Raw genomic sequence first — 18295 nt, forward strand, 5'->3', positions numbered from 1 at the left:
CAGTTGAATCTGAAATGTACATGATGTAATTGGCGTCTCAATACTGGCCTTCTCGAAACGTCATTTTGTAAACACTGTTCAATGTGGTGGAAAGCGCACTTCGGCGTTTGTGTAAGAGTCACTGCTCCACAGGGTCCACGTTTTGTTCAGGAATTTCCTGGCTATTGCAAGATTATTCGTGACCTTTGAGTTGCCCTGATTTTAGTTACTTCCGGTTACTGTATTCAGTAAATATTGACACAATCCCACAGTAGCGAAGCTGCATGTAAGTCAATTTGACGTTCTTTTGTCACTGATTCTGGTTATAGTACACGCTTATATTCCGATTTGACCAATGTTTTAAACATGTTTTGTCTCCGTGGCAGATATTTTCCATAGTTCATTTCGTAATGTCCGCATTTAACGTGTTGTTCGGAATTCGATCGGTTCCCAGCGAGAAACACAAGCTGTGCACAAGTGACAGGTCACGTGGACATGTTCGGCTTGATGTGTGCATCCTCATTACCAGTTGTAATAGTCAACGCTTTGCCCTTAAATGCGACAGCTTCCCATAATGTTCACAATGGTCTTAATTAATGCAGTAATGCATACTAATTTTTGGATTGACTAACACTGTGACTGTGTTGTCTGTAATCATTGCATTAATTGTCATGATGATGACATTTACAAATGCTGAAGTATCACAAACACAGTTTTGAAGTGTCACATTTTTTGCTATTTTATGCGTTTATCTATTGCAATTTTGTAGCTTTACTGAGGTATGAAACTTACTTAATGATAGTGAATCATCTCAATTAGAGGCCAAGTGATTTATATTAAGCGATATAAAGAAACTGGATGTATATTAACATGTTTTGAGTAGTATTGCTTTCTGGGATGCCATGATACATTGATACTTTTTCAGAGATGATAAAATTAGCGATGCATTAAAAAAATGTAATATCAATATTTAGTTTTGATAATATCGGTTTAAATATGTTTGTGTATCGTTTACATTTTGCAATTATGTCATGTTTTTTGATGTCATGAGAGTTTTAAAGGATTATGTGCTCAAAGATGGGAAACTAGAATCATGGTGAATTAAAAAATGTTGATATTTTCATTCACAATGATAAAATATTAAATGTTAGTGTTCAAAATATAACTGAATTTATGCAATAATGTCACGAAGATTGTGATACACATCAATTCGTGAAATGGGTATCGTGATTCATATCGATTCACATCCTTGATACATTCCAATAAATCTCCACAACACCCAACATCACAGCCTGATGATTTTATTATCTCCCTTTGCTGGCTCTACATTCACACAGTAACCAATCAGCTAAGCCACCGTTACAGCAGAGCTTGCCAGTGTCAAGTAAGATAGTGGCTGCAGCTGCAAAGGTTTGTTCACTATGCACTCAGATTTGGGGGAAATCATACAGAAAAAAATGACAGGTCTAAAGCTGTTAAAAATTATACAGAACTTCCTTCTACATCTTTCAGAGTGCCTTTGTGTCATTTGTGTTGTTAAGTGTAATTGGTTAGATAGTTTGAAAAGCGAAAGTGAGTTGTGATTAAGTTCGCTCACTTTCTCAGCTTAGACGACTGTCCGGATAAAGAACTAGCCAAGGTTGGTAATAAATTCATCAGGCATAGCCATAGATACTTCCAGGGTATAGTGGAGATTTACCGGAACGTATACCATGGGGAAATTAGGGATGACTGGAGCGTGAAACTTATGCATTGTGACATCTCAAATAGCTTCATCACCATTGTTTGTAATTTTTTCATTTTTTTCCAAATCACCTGATCTTCATGTTTTGTCTGCTTTGATGCACAGCCATGGGTGATGGTGGTAGGTACCCCTGCTTGTCTCGCCAAATCCTGAGGTTTAATTCCCCAATGTGTGATTATGCAGGTACTTTGCTATTGCAACAAATATTGCTATTATCCCTGAGACATCTAGTGAATATGTAAAGATGATAATGATGACATCAGTATCATTTACAATTTCCGTTTAAATTATGTTGTCAAAATTTTTTCCAACAATGAACATGCATATTTTGTTTGGATAGGCATGCTTAGTGTGCATAGTATTAACCACTGGGTCATCTTAACCAGGTCATGTATATAAAATATTGTTGGGGTCAACAGTTGGAAATATCATGTGTATGCTCCATCAGACAGATTTAGGAGGAAATGAGGACTAGCATTAGGTCATCTTCACCATGGACCCGTGAAGGTCCCGGGGTAGAATAGGCCTTCAGCAAACCCATGCTTGCCATAAAAGGTGACTATGTTTGTCCTAAGAGGCCACTAACGGGATCGGGTGGTCAAGCTCGCTGACTTGGTTGACACATGTCATCGGTTCCCGATTGCGCAGATCGATGCTCATGTTGTTGATCACTGGATTGTCTGGTCCAGACTCGATTATTTACAGACTGCTGGAATATTGCTGAGTGTGGCGTAAACTAAACTAAACTCACTCACTCACTCACTCACTCACTCACTCACTCACTCACTCTAACCAAGCTTACTGATGATGTTCATTATTAGTGATACGTGATCATCCATGTAATTAATCATCTTCATCTGTATTCATTTTGACGTACTAAAACATATGTAAAAACATGCGATTGAAAACAGAAACTGTACTAAAACTAGTTTATGCAAAGTTTTTAGCATAATCCTGATTTGCTAGAAACAGCAGAATTTGCAGAGTGCCCCAAAATGTATTCTCCCTGACAGTGTCCCATCTTTGATCTCTGAAATTTTAAAACAAATGATTCTTGGTGGTGATTCACTTGCAAAAAGGGAGAGGATATGAATTTATGAAATGCAAGTAATGTATCGGATACAAACTATATGGCACTATTGTGATCACGCCATTTCTTTATACTTCCTCAGAATTTTCTGTGTTAGACCAAACAACATCATCTGTTAGCATCCTGAATTTGTGTATTTCTTAACAAATCAAATTTTATGTTCTTTGTAACGTGCAGTCGGGAAATTTTGCAGTTCAGCTTGTTCAAATTTCGAATCAGAAGGCCATTTCTTGATTGCGTCAAGGGGTAGCTTAATGGCTTAAAACATACAACTGTCATGCCGAAGACCCAGGTTTGATTCCCCACATGGGTCCATTTCTGGTGTTAGGCTCATGATATTGCTGGAATATTGCTAAAAACAGCGCAAAACCAAACCTAGTTATTCACTTACTCCATCTCAGTGTTGTAACTTATCTGAGTCTTCTCTTACTTTGTAATTGTATAGGTTGAGCTGGTTTAGATCTTCAAAATGTAAAACCTTGACAGAAAGTGGGACAAAGTGTAAAGTATAATGTTCTGTAATGCCGGAACGTTATTGACTGTATTAACTGATCTTGTAATACTGCAATACTGCTATGGAACTAGAATGTATGCTATCTGCAGCAGCTGTCAACAGCTGTGAGAGTGATTGCCATTGTGTGTCTATTTCATTATGTTGGGTTTTTGCCTGTCAGTGATCATGATGATATTCACGACACAGCATGAGTATAACACAGTGAGGGCTTGGCACTCCCTGACAGCCGTTAATTTGCTAGCCTCAGAGATGGAATTCTGTCATGAGTAGTTGATGTAGATTACTATTATTGATGCAACAATATTTATGGAAGATTTATTCTGTGTTCATATTACCAATATATCTAGGATTTACTTAGCTTTGTGAAATTGACAGTTACTCACCCACCCACTCACTTACAGTATCCACATCATTAGTGACAGTATCGACATCACAGTGACAGTATCGACATCACAATGACAGTATCGACATTACAGTGACAGTATCGACATCACACTGACAGTATCAACATTACAGTGACAGTATCGACATCACAATGACAGTATCGACATCACACTGACAGTATTCACATCACACTGACAGTATCGACATCATGCTGACAGCATCGACATCATACTGACATTGATGACATCATGCCAACAGTATTGACATCATACTGGCAGCTGACATCATGCCGATAATATTGGTATTAAGCTGGCAGTAGTGTCAGTCTGTCAGGACTCAGTTTATAATGGCAATAACTTGTTATTTTGACTTCACAATGGCAGTATCAGTCTAAATTTGTATAATAGTATCTGTTTGGGGAAAATATTATTTTTCTAACCTGAGATGGCTTTACATATGATTCAAACAATGCTGTAAGTCAGTCATGCGATAGGTCTGTCTGGAATTCTATCCGGACCTTTTCATCACCAGTCATTGTAAGTAAGTGGTGGCAGGTGTGGCGGCCATTGTAAATGGTGTACATTGGTACAGTGTCACTGGTAGGTCATACTGGTACATGGCCCTGCCAGTATACTGCTGTATGTGTTTTAGTACCATTGTAATGTCGGCGTGGAGAAAACTACCTGAAGTACTGGTACAACTGCGGAAAGCCCAGATAGATGTAGGTACATTCACGAACATCGACAGTATCCTGGTCATTACAAGCACTTTTGTGAAAGTCAGTTCTAGTACTGACAGTTTTATGGAAGTCAGTAGTTTTTCGAGACGTTCTGTGGAAGTCAAAACTTGCACTAGCTGTTCTGTGGAACTGGAAGTCAGTACTGGTGCAAACAGTTCTGTGGAAGCCAGTACTAGTGCTGTCAGTCCTGTGGAAGTCAGTTCTAGTACTAGAAGTTCTATGGAAGTCAGTACTAGTACTAGAAGTTCTGCGGAAGTCAGTACTAGTACAAGCAGTTCTGTGGAAGTCAGTACTTGCACTATGACTTCCCGGGAAGTCAGTACTAACACTACCAGTTCTTTGGAAGTCAGTACTAACACTACCAGTTCTGTAGAAGTCAGTACTTGTACTGAAGTAGTGATGGACAGAACTGTTTTTTGCCTGCTATTCAGTATCCCCAAAACTGACACAACTGCGAATAGCATATGACAGAATAACCCACATCGGCCTAATCAGGCATTCAGTGGGATGCGTAATAGGATATCCAGAAAAGCATGTTTTATGACTCATGAAATCATGCAAAACTTACAAAAATATGGATTGCTGCTGAAAACAATATATCACACTATCATTAGCGATAGGGTCACTCAGCCAGGTATGACGATAGACAGTCGATACTGACGGCATGAAATGCACATGCTGCCTACAGGCACAAGGGTCCATCTCAAAGGTATTTTATGCCTTTCTGTGTGTGTTGAATATGGCAGGATCTCATCAAGATCAGTAATGCTACTGTTAATTCTACCTGGGTCTTGTTAAAGTAGCTGTGTAAGATAAGAATATAGCAAAACAAACAGTAGGGTAAGTAGTTACCTCTGCAGCCTCTGACAAAGTGCCCTCAGTGCAGCCTAAAGGTAGCAGAGTCAAGATATTTCTGCATGTAGATGTCTGACTCTTGTAACCATGGCAGCTACTAATAGCCTGGAAACATGAATGTAGTCCCACCGTCATCATCCTGTAACCATGGATACCATTAGTAAATAGGACACCTGAATGTAGTCTCTTTATTACTGATCTTCGAACACAATTTATGCCAAATACTAATAAAACTGGTGATCTACACAAACTTAATGTTTTCTCTTATTTCCTTCAGAACTGACTGATTTGTTAGAATTGTTATCCACATGTTTCCGCCGTGATCTGCTAATGTTCCCGCCTTGATCTGCTCGTGTTTCAGCCCTGATCTGTTCATGTTTTTGTCGTTATCTGCACATTTCAACCTTGATCTGCGTATGTTCCAGTCTTGATCTGCTCGTTTCATCCTTGATCTGCTTATGTTTCATCCTTGATGTGCTCATATTTTTGCCTTGATCTGCCCATGTTCCAGCCTTGATCTAATTGTGTTTCAGCCTTGATCTGCTCGTATTTCACTTTCAGCTCTAATCTGCTTATGTTTCTGTTGTGATGTGCTCACGTTCCAGCCTTGATCTGCTTGTGTTTCAGCCTTGATCTGCATGTGTTCCAGCCTTGATCTGCATGTGTTCCAGCCTGGACCTGCTCATGTTTCTTCCTTGATCTGCTTATGTTCAAGGGTTAATTTGTTTATGTTTCAGACTTGGTCTTTTCATGTTTCAGCAAGGATCAGTTTCAGCAATGATATGCTTGTGTTTCAAGCATTTTCTGCTTGTATTTCAGCCATGATCTGCTATTTGGCAGATGTCTTATCTGTGATCTGCTTGTGTTTCAGCCATGATGTCAGGGGAGGGAGGAGGAGGGGATGCCCATGTGGCAGAGGAGGACACACAAAGCACCTACCACAGCCAGGAACAGACTGTCTTCCTTATTGACAACATGCAGAAGCTCCGTCTAGACTCCAGCTACACAGACATTGTCATCAGCATTGAAGGCTGCAAGTTTCCCTGCCACAAGATTGTCCTAGCTGCAGGGTCTCCATACTTCAAGTCTATGTTCTCATCTGGGATGGAAGAGAGCTTCAAGGATGTCATTGACATCAAACAGATAGATGCATCCGTGTTTGAGCATGTGCTTCACTTTATCTACACAGGTAACGTGAGCATGACAGGCACAATTGTCCAGGAACTGTTCAGTCAGGCACATCTCTTTCAGGTTCTGACCCTAGTAGAGCTCTGTGTCCAGTACTTCCAGCAGAACATGAATGATGGGAACTGTCTTGCTGCAATGACTCTGGCTGACATCCATGCTCACAAGCCCCTTTACAACTTTGCAAAGAAGTTTGCCTGTGAACATTTCCCAGCAGTGTTTCTGGATGATGATTTTGCCAAATTGTCCATGGACTGCATTGTAGACCTATTGCGAGACAGACGTCTGAATTGTACGTCTGAGGAACAGGTGTTTGATGCCGCAGTTAAGTGGCTGGAATTTGATTCAGAAAAAAGACTCAGCTACAAGTTCCAGGTCCTTGAATGTGTCAAGTTCCCTCTGATCAGCCAGAGTTACTTGATGGACGTTGTTGTCAAGACTGGTCATCTGTCAGATGAAGACAAGGGCAAGGAGTTGCTAGAGGAAGCTGTGTTGTATCACACTGTTCCGTCACGGCGTCATATGCTCCCATCATACCAGATCACACCTCGATATTCCTTTCCATACTGTGAGAGTGCCATCCTACTGGGTGGACGGCTCATGGATGGTTTGAGCAATGATGTTGAATATTACAGGTCAGACACAAAAGAATTCTGTTCGCTCAAAGCTCTTCCCTTCAAAAAGAGAAATGAATTTGCTGCTTGTGCTATTGGGGATGAAATTTATGTCTCAGGCGGTTTGCGAAGCTCAGAATTCTGGAAGTATGATCCAACGTTTGAGACATGGCTACGAGGAGCTAACATGCTGCATGCTCGGAGGCGGCATGCGATGTCAGCAGTGGATGACCTCATCTGTGTCCTTGGGGGCTTTGATGAGGACAGTGTTTTGGCTTCTATTGAAATGTGGGACAAAAAATCAAACAAGTGGGAGGAAGGAGGTCACCTGATCACAGGTGTAGAAAACATGGGCTTTGTATCATATGGTAAAAAGATTTATTTATTTGGCGGCAAAAACAATGAGGAGATGGTTACCAACACGGTCCAATGTTACGACACTGTCACTAAGACGTGTAGTGTCCTTCAGAAAGGCCTGCCAGCTAATGACATGTGTCTCACAGCCTGTGTGCTTAACAACCAGATCTATGTTGTTGGATTGGAAGGTGTGTTCCGATACTCCCCGGCATCAGACACCTGGGACATTCTCCCGGACATGAGTTACCCAAGAGACTTTGTTAGTCTGTGTGTCCTGGATGAAAAGCTTTATGCATTTGGAGGTCGGCGTCGAGGAGCGAAAGACAACTTATATTCGGATGTGATAGAGTATTATGATCCTGAGAGCACACAATGGTTTACTTCTGGGAATATCCCTGTGCCCATGTATTCATATGGTTGTGTGAGGGTTTTCCTGTGTCAACAGAAGCGAGAGCGTACCCAGAGCCAGACTGAAAGGGTTCCACACCCACCATGTTAAGTGTGTAGGTGAGTGTCTTTGGCATCCACCATGCTAGGTATGTCTTGATATCCATCCTGAAGGGTGTGCCTTGACATCCACCCTACTAGATTCGTCTTGACATCCACCCTGCTGTGTGAGTCTTGGCATCCAGCCTACTAGATATATGTCTCAGCACTTTACATTTGTTATTGATCTAATTTCCTACAATTGTACAGAAACATGGTTGGTATTTTCTCAACAGATTTCAAAGTATTGTAAGTCAATGATATTTATGAATATCCTATTGGACACTTTGGTGAATCAATACAAATGGTTGGATCCATTTGTGTTCTTCTCGCAATCTTTGATCATCGATCCTTGATTTTCAGTGACATCTTACCAATGAATCAAATGTCAACATAAGAAAATAAGAAGAAATTAGTTAACATAAAGACCTCCTTTCTATCAAAACAACCTTTGCGACATTTCCTCCATTTGGCGGCCTTGTTGTTGATGTAACCAGCACTTAACACAGATTTGTAATTTCTCTTCTAAACTGAGTCCACAGGAATGGATGGAGGGATTAGTTTAGATTTACTGGAATTTGAGTCCATAGAGTCATTGCCCAAACAACCTTAGCCCTACGACTACCTTGAATCTCTGTTAAGGTATGTGAGTTACAGTCACCTTAGCGCTAATATCGCTCTGTACAACAACACCCTGGTGATATTGATAAAGAACGTGCTTGCAGTATTGGAATGTTGGAATTAATTGTCAGAGAACATGAACACCATTTTTATTAAATTGATGTGTAGTTGTACAGATAATGTTTGTTTGAAACCCTTTAGTGAAAGATGCACAACTGTATATAATTTAATGATATTGTAAATTGCTTTACTGTCTTTTAGTGCATGCTATTGTCGGCAGTCATCACAGCATTTCACTGGAATATGTTACCATGGTTTCCATTGGGTTAGATTTATTGATGTTATGATTTCTTGAATGTATTGTAGTGTTTGCTGTTGTCGTCAGTCATCAGAGCATTTGAGGAGAATATGTTACCATGGTTACTTTATCTGGCATAATCATGGTTATTCCACTGCTCAGAGTAAAAGCTAAATTGAAACTGTCCAGTCACTACACAGTACATCTCACTATGGTGAAAATGACTATGGTAAATCAAACCAAATGGAGGTAACTTCTTATTTTTTATGTACAGTTGATCTGTTGTGTAATAGGACACAGTTTGTGTGCAGAGTTACCTCCCTTGGGCACACCAGGAACCAGTATATTGGGGTTCAAATCCTAATTGTCTCTGATTACTTTTCCAGTTTTTTTCATGAACATGAATCTACTTGTGGGTTTATATATTTAGGAGTTGGATTTGTATACAGTGTCCAGACAAAGGACTGAGGTTTCTGGATAAGACTAGCAACGATGGTACAGTCAAAACCGTTGAACTTAATGTTGTGCATGTTGTAGGTAGAAGCTTTAACCCTGCATATTTCCATTTTTTACATATTAGTCATCCCATCACTTGTGTTGAACCTCAGATAATTCAACTGTGACGTGACAGTGTTTGACTAAACATAAGTTCATATCCCATGACTGATAACATAGAGGGATGTGGGGTAGTCTAGTTGTTCAGGGGTTCGCTATCATGTCGGAGCACCGGTTCCATTTCCCACATGGGTACAATGCTTGAAGCCCAATTCTGGTGTCCCCTGCCATGATATTGCTGAAATATTTCTAAAAGTGGTGTAACTAAAGTCACTCACTCATTCATAACATAGTCGGACTAAGTGGAGCTACATGTCTCATAGGATGGCCAGTGTATAAAACTTTCTAGAATTATGACTGCCATAAGTGGACATTAATATTTGGGGATTTGAACCACTCAGCACCAAATTTGATTTGCACAACGGCACCTGGGCACTGAGGCCTCTTAGTACTTCTTATGAGGCTTAACTGTTTTTTTTTACTTTGTTTATGGTTGTCTTCAGAGGAAAAACTGTACTGGATTCTACTCATTGCTACAAATAGGCAGGTATGCAAAAAGAGATTCTTATATTTTCTACTAAAATCATGTTTCTTACTTAAGGGACTGCCACCATATAGCTGGAATGTTGCTGAGTTCGGCGTAAAACTAAACTCACTAATTCACTCATTCACTCACTCACTCACTCACTCTCACTCTTAAAGTCAGACCAATTTCATTTTTTGTTTTATGGATGCATATTAAAAAAGAATTATAATCCTAATGTTTGATTGGCTTAAAATGTAAACTAACAAGAGAATGACTTTTAGATAGTATTTTACCCTATATACACTTCATTAAAATAGCACATGATTAAACTTCATAAAGTAAAGTACCTTTAGTATTTAGAAAGAATATTACTTTGGTGATATTTTTCCCCCTCCTGCCTTTAGGTTTTCTGATGACAAAAATCCACTGAACATGAAATAAGATTGGTGTGGCCTAACATTGATACAAACAATTTGTAGCTTAATCCGTAATTAGAAAATTTGTTGTTGGCACTACATAGACTGTCAATTAATCAGCATGAGACCAAAAAGAGACAAATTCAGAATTAGTTTTCCTCACATATCAGGTAAAAAGAGCTTTGACCCGACATTGGATGTGCAAATATGATACTGGTAATTATTGTGCTGCTTGTTTACACTGTAGAAATAATACATTGATACAGAAGGGATTAAACTGTCTGGTGTTTGTTGTTGTCAGTTATAAAATGCATTGATTTACTAGGGTAGCAGTATACTGTAGTATGCATTTTAAACAGTATGCAATATTTTTGCTACCCTCTGGCATACTGGAATTCATTAATATAAATATCATGCAACATTTTTATTTAACTAGTATTTACTCAAACCTTCATTCACAAATCATATTTCCTGAAAAAAATGTAATCACAATATACTAGTATCCAAACATGCGATTTTTCTCTCAAGTTATATCCCCTGTTTTCATGACAACAAAATGGCAACAACTGATTATCTTGAAACGACTTCATTGCAGACAAGAGGAGGAAATCCACTAGGAACCACTCTGTATCAAAAAGTCAGAAGTAGCTTCCAAATTATTGGTATATGGATTCAATACAGATGACGGTATTGCAGTATTTTGCAGTAGAGTTAGAGTCTCATTAGGGAAGGAGTCCTGGCTCAAGGTATGAGGACAACTGGAATCTTTGGAATATTTTTGAAGAAGAAAATCATGGAATTGATACAGAAACTGATTGAAACTGGAGCAGTTGTTTTTAATTTGAAGTTTGAAAAAGACAATAGAAAAAAAATGAGACATGTACACTAAATGCCAAAAAGATATGTTACCCTCCTATCTTTGTGAATTACTTATAAACTATCAATGATATGTGTTAGTTTACAACAAAAATTAACAAAGCTTATCACTGACTATATGATTCCACATTTTTTTACTTTGAAATTCATCCTCAAGAGAATTGATGTTAATAAATTATTTCAGAAAGGAAGGTAGTGTTTCTTTTGGCTTTCAGTCTATTTTGGCTCTTTACGTGAATATGAACGTATCATGTACTTGTTTTTAGATGTTATTGTAATTATGAAATGGTAGCAGTTCCGTCTAGAAGCCATGGTAATCATGGCTACAAGATTTCATGAAACTGAATGGTAATGATGCTTTGATAGCCATGTAGTAGGAGAGAGTTGGCATCAGTTTGTTTTGTTCTTTATACAGTGAAACTTGATTAATGCACATTAAGGCATTTTCAACAGGAATAAGCAGTTTGTGTTAAGGAGGGTCCAATGTGTGCAGAGAATAAAGAATTGTGTGTTCTTTATACAGTATATGCAGCAGATTGAGACATATAGCAGATTGTGTATATAGTAGAGAACAAAGTGATAGGATGATAGCATTGATTAGGGCTGCAACAATTCACCCAGACATTCGATTTTCAATATTTGCCCCACTATATGATCATTTTCAATTCATTTCTCCATACAAGTAAAAACTTGGCAATGTCTACAAATAACAATTCTTATAAGTCATAAATGGGGTGAAGGTGTGTAATGAATCAGGGGCACTGGCTGAATCTTTTACATGGATACAATGTGTGACTGGGGGCAGAGGGGAAATAGGGAGTGCCGATAGGCTCAACTTGATTTCCCAAGGGCTTATTGTTTCAAACAAAACTGACTCTGAGGTTTTGTTTCAATTTATAAACTGATGGAAGGTATACTTTAGGAATAATATTACTATTTGGTATTTACTGTTGAAATCAACTGGTATACAACTGGTAGCTGACAGCTGCGCCTTGCACACGCAGTGCATGTGCTCAGAGTGTATGTGCAACATGCTGAATGGGATGTTAGGAATTCTGTACAAAATCTACAGGATTTATTGGAGAATGCCTGCAAAACTGCTTGTTGAGGTTGTTGAAATGAAAACTTGACGAGACAGTAGAGTGTTGTCACTGGATGTTTGTAAGCTCATTTCTGATATCCCCTGACATGATATTGTAAGAATATATCTGAAATCAGCGTAGGACCTTACTGTCTCCCCGCAACACCTCTCTTTCTCCCACCCCAACCCCAACCCTCCTTCTCTTCCTCCCTCACTCTGTTTGCGTTTTAAACATAATTATATAAATGATAAAAAGAAGTTGCCGTAGTAACTGACAGATGACCTCTTATCAAGCTTTACCTATTATGAGAATAGAAACACTACACACGGACTTGTCATTTATTTGAGACAAGGAGCAAGACTTGAGCATCTTGTGAACGATTGTCAATCAGTCTTGTCTAAATGTACAGCTCCTGGCTGCTTAGAACTGTGTCCATGCATGTAACAGTACATCATCAAGACAGGCCTCCAGTTTATTTTTGTGCTTCCGACATTATTACATTAGCCATTGGGCATTCTTTACCATCCTCAGGGTCTGTTATATTTTGGGGTGAACATGACAGAGAAGTTGGGAACAGCTGTAACATACAGGACATGATAGATTATCTGTTGTAGAAAGAGGTGGGTTAGTCCAGTTGATAAAGTGTTCGCTTGTTATGTCACACAACCTGGTTGATTCCCCACATGGGTACTGTGTGTGGAGCTTAGTTGTTCTCCAGTTCAGTGTTACTGAAATGTTACTATAAGTAACATAAGACCTTACTCATTCTCTCTCATATGATATTATTATGAAAGTATTGAGTTTATCCTAGCTTACTTGGGTGCTCTATAGGGAAGGTTGGGTGGCCGAGTGGTTGAAGCATTTGGTCATCATGCTGAAGACCCGGGTTTGATTCCCCACATGGATGTAATGTGTGAAGCCCATTTCTGTTGTCCCATGCTGTGACATTGCTGAAGCATTGCTAAGAGCGGCATAAAACCAAACTCACTCACTCGGGTACTGTATATTATTTTCATCATTAAATAATCCGACAAAATGTTGTATGGACACCAATTCTTATTGTACAACAGACAGTTTTATACTGTCATGAACACTATTGTTGGGGTTCACATTGTGTACGGGGAGATAGATATGACTGTCCTGGTCATCCATTGTTGTGTCACGAGAGTAGATTGGTCGGCATGCCATGCCTTTGTCCCAGGGTCCAAGAGGACAATGTCCAACATCGTTGGTGACAGGTGTAGATCACGTGCCACGGACAGATATTCACAGACTGAGGATGGATATGCAGGAATTTTTTGGCACCTTCACCACTTCACCATCCCCTTTGTATATTTTATATGGGAAACATTCATACAGTTGGCAAGTTTATAGATGAAAAGGTATTCATTATAAATAGTGTGTAACAATGTTATGTGTTGATTTGTCTTCAAGGAAGTTACAGGACATGAATTGCCAGATCAGAAACCCCTTTTACATCTGTGATGTATCTTGTATGTGATTCTAAACATACGGACACACATGTAAACATCTATACATCAGTATGATATCGATGGTTCTCCAGTATCTTTCTTTCTACCATTTGGGGGTCACTCAGTCATATGTAATGTGCTATATTTAGGTATATAGTGTAGTGTCCATGAGACTGATTGTGATTTCTGGTTCATCAACACCATACCCATGCTGATATAGGGCAGACGTCTGAGGTCTGCATCACTACTGACTTTGTGCTCACATCAAGCTGACATGCAATGAAGTAACTTGAAATCTCTCTCTCTCTCTCACTCTCTCTCTCACTCTCTCTCTCTCTCTCTCTCTCTCTCTCTCTTTATGAGGAAGACGATCAGGCAAAAAATCAACAGATGTATCCCAGCATGCATGTTGTGTGTGTCTTTACCTCTGACCTTGAACTGATTTTATTTGGACTTTACACTTATTTGATATTCCATGGAGATGGTCCTCTTGCTAGTGTACAGTCCTACTTTATATTCAAGAGCCCTCTTGTACCGGTCAAGTTCCATTAGGAGAACTTGTCTCAACTCAAGTGTACAATTATAAGTATGATTTCAGACAGTGTTTAAATATACAATTCTTGAGAGAATGATTCCCCAGACTTCAGGTATATTTACAGTCAATTGTGCTTATCAGTAATGTAAAATAAATTTTGTTCTTGGATAGAGATTTGAAACCTGTGTTACTTATCATAAGGTTAAGAAACCCAATTCTTTCATACTGTTATAGTTCATCTGTCATGATGCATGGCTGTGTTTGTTTATATTGATATAGTTAGTCTCACAGGTTAAGAGGCAGCTGGGTAAAAAGTGGTCAAAATGTTCACTTGTTATGCCAAAAATCAGGGTTTGATTCCCCACATGGGGACAGTTTGTGAAGCCCATTTCTGGTGTTCCCCACCAAGATATTGCCAGAATATTGCTAAAAGCTGCATAAAACTAACAAACAGTGCCCTCACACCATGAAACAAATACACCGTGTTGCCAGGGAAACAGAAGATAAAGTAATACTTGTTTTAAGTAGTATACATAAAGGATTCATCATGAGTGTTGTCTGGTAGGAGAAATATTATCAGTTATCAACAAATACTGAAGCACTTCATTAAACATGAGTGGGGAATTTCATTTATCATTTTTGTCTTTTGTCCCATTTAGAGAAAATTGCTTCAAAACTGTCATCAGAATCTCGTTGAAATTGTATGATGTCATGCATATTGATGCATGTTTTGCCATTGCCTCTTGTATCAAATCTGGTATACACTTGTGCTGAAAGAAATACTAGTTTACCTGCTTATCAGAAAACAAACATTTACAGTTTTACAGAATTATTGAAACAGTAGCGCCAACAACTCTGTGTCATTTGATAAATCTCTGGTATAATTGCACTGTTATTTAGCTTTGGAATCAAGCCATGCTGTCCAGCCAAAAGGCCAGGTTTTCACATCAGATTGGGACACTTATCTCAGTAGGGATGACATATGTTTTTATGCCTTATATAAATGCCCCAGTTAAATGACAAATGGAGCTTCATCTGAGCAGCATGTAAATGAGTTTTATGAATGTTTCTACAGCTGTCTTTGCTGTGTATGTCCTGGACAAGTCTTTGTTTTGCTGCCAATCAAGTCCTTCACCAAACCACCAGCTACTGCCGAGTCATGTAAGCAGTATATGTATAGTAAGCTGGTCTAGTGTAGTGGAGTCATTATCGCTTCCCGAAACTGAAGCTACTTAATGAACTGCTGTAACTGTGCCTGTTTTTCCGTCAAGATACCAGAGATAGGATATTTTATGGATGACAGTTTCTATATTATATTTACTGAGAAAATGTAATCCCAATTATAATGTTCTTAATGTCCATATTATATTTATGTTGTGACTTTTTTTAATAGATTCATAAAATGTCAAGTATGAGCGAAGGACTACAGCACAGAACAGACTTATATAAATCAAGTACGAATTCACAAAAAAGACTTTAGTGTTTCCTCCAAAGCGTTTTAGAAGGGCGCTGTGTCCTGCCCTGTTCTTCTGGTGCCCTGCCCCTTTTTAGTGCGCCCTGCCCGGTACTTGCTAGTTGTGACGAAGGAACAGATTGAAAGTCAGCAACTGTAACAAGCATCTTATTATCAGCCTAAACACTGACAGCCACAATGACTCCGACTTAGAAGCTGTTGTGAAGAGCTTCCTGAGAAAAAAGCAAAGGAGACTGTAGGTTAATAATACATGAGGATCAACCTGGTTATTTTGTTTTCGTTTTTATTGTGGTTTGTGCCCTTTTCAAACTAGGGTGCCCTTTTCTATAGAAACTTCACCCTGCCCTTTTTGTGGTCTGGAGGAAACACTAGACTTACAACAACAACAATATTTAATATTTATAATTTATGCAGTAACATCAGAAGGAAGTTATCTGTACATGAGGCGGAACAAATATACATAACTGAAATGGTTGGCAGTGATATGTGGAGTGGTGTGTTGTTATATCAGTGCATTGTATGCAGAATGGGATGTCTGTCCTCTCTGTAGATTGGCAGTTTGTAGATTAATGCTTATCTCTGAATTTATACGAATTTACAGAAACAAATAATTCCTTTTAAACTGAAAAGGAGACCAGTGGAGTGGAAGCTACAGAACCTGAGGAAGTCTAGATGTGCTTCATATATAGCTTCAGAAAGTACAAAGTGGAAGAGTGTACAAGTGCACTGTGGTTTGTGTTGGTGGATTTCTTTTGCCAAGTCTTGAAGGTTTGTTATTAATTTGTCTTCATGATCCCACTTGTTATTGCATTCAAGGTAGTTGTTGATGTGATCTGAGTTGAGGAACTCTCAGTCTACTTTAGTCATAAGTTTTCTCTGATTCTTACAATTTTAAGAAGGGGAATTCCACTTGTGTAGGCCTCATTAGACGTTCAACTGATTGTGTAGATGTCTGTTCTGTACTGTTGCACTTTGCTCTCGCTTTAAACAGTACAAAAGAATCTTTGCCTAACCATATGATCATATATATCACATTTTGTCCTTAAAGCATTCTATTTTTTTTTATTGCTTTTTAACTTCTGGAATGTCAATCAAACACAGCAAGGTCAAGATATCCTGTACGAATGAAATAGAGTGTTGAAATTGTGTTGCTACATAAACAGCAGTTAATGATTTATTCCCTGTATGTACATTTCATGTGACATGTTTTATGTCATGCGACAGTTTAACCGATTTGACCTCCAGGAAGTGTTTGTCATGTTGTTTTTGAATAACGTTTATAAACATTTCGATATCATATGTAAGTTAGACTCAGTTTGACCTCAGTAGGATATAAGCCTTGAGTGACTTTAAATATCCGTTACTTTGAACTGGACTGTATATAATTAACATTTTGTGGCTTCTTCTCTTACAGTTTGTATATTGATGTAAAGTTCCTATGTGTTTGTTTCTTTGCCTGTTGGTTTTGTTCATCTTGGGAATTTTATGAGTTTGGTTCCGTTGTTGTACTGTCACAGATAATGTGAGTTGACTGCATGACAGTGGGGGTGTTGCATGTAGGTGACTGAAGGTTGGGAGGACATGTTGATGAAGTCATTGTGAGTTTAGCTGATTTTTTCATATTTTTTTTCCAAAATATGTTAGATTTGTTTGCATCGAGTGAGCTTTTGTGGGATTTGGGGGCATGTTGATACTAACACAAGCAGACTGCAATGTGGATATGCTGGTCAAAATGATTTCTGATGAGGAACAGTGCCACTCTGTTGCCATGGTTGTTAACTGTATTGACTCCCTCACTATCTATGTGTCGTCATTGTGCCAGATTGACAGGTCACCTCAGTGTCCAGATATATTAAATGTCTATTTTTTAACTGTCCCTGGACATAGCAGTGTGCTGGGAATCTTACCTTCAGACAGTGTTTGTTAACATTAATACATTGGGCACCTTCAGACAGTGTGTGTTAACATTAATACATTGGGCACCTTCAGATAGTGTGTGTTAAAATTAATATACTGGGCACCTTCAGACAGTGTGTGTTAACATTAATATACGGGGTACCTTCAGACAGTTTGTGCTAATATTAATATACTGGGCACCTTCAGACAGTGTGTGTTAATATTAATATACTGGGCAAAATATGTTATTGACATTGGTATTTTTATGACTGATATTTTATCAGTATGTCCTTGAATAAATGTATCATCATTCATAATTTCAAAATTTACAAATATCCTTAACTAGTTTTGCCCAGTATATGTTATCAGCAGTGAGGGATGTTGTGTTGTTGGTTAGTGCATGTATTCCCAGATTGTAAGATGATGTCATAAATCAACATATTGTCTAGTTCATTATTAGCAACATGCTTAAAATTATCTTTCAGTGAACCATTCCGAATGTTTTAACATTTTTAAGGGCCATTTGGAAACTGGTATGATGAAGAGGAACAATGTTATGGATAGAAAACTTCATTATTGCTATAGATGTGATGTTGA

General features: G+C 38.6%; 1 protein-coding gene across 1 annotated transcript; it reads left to right on the plus strand.

The window, feature by feature from the left end:
- The first annotated feature begins 233 nt into the window (after positions 1-233).
- LOC137295614 (kelch-like protein 24) lies at positions 234-18295 on the plus strand. The gene is made up of 3 exons (XM_067827055.1): positions 234-265; positions 6177-7968; positions 15404-18295. Exon 2 carries the CDS (start codon positions 6179-6181, stop codon positions 7958-7960), a length of 1782 nt encoding a protein of 593 aa, XP_067683156.1. The 5' UTR covers positions 234-265; positions 6177-6178; the 3' UTR covers positions 7961-7968; positions 15404-18295.

This window comes from Haliotis asinina, chromosome 9, assembly GCF_037392515.1.
Source record: "Haliotis asinina isolate JCU_RB_2024 chromosome 9, JCU_Hal_asi_v2, whole genome shotgun sequence".
Lineage (NCBI taxonomy): Eukaryota > Metazoa > Mollusca > Gastropoda > Lepetellida > Haliotidae > Haliotis > Haliotis asinina.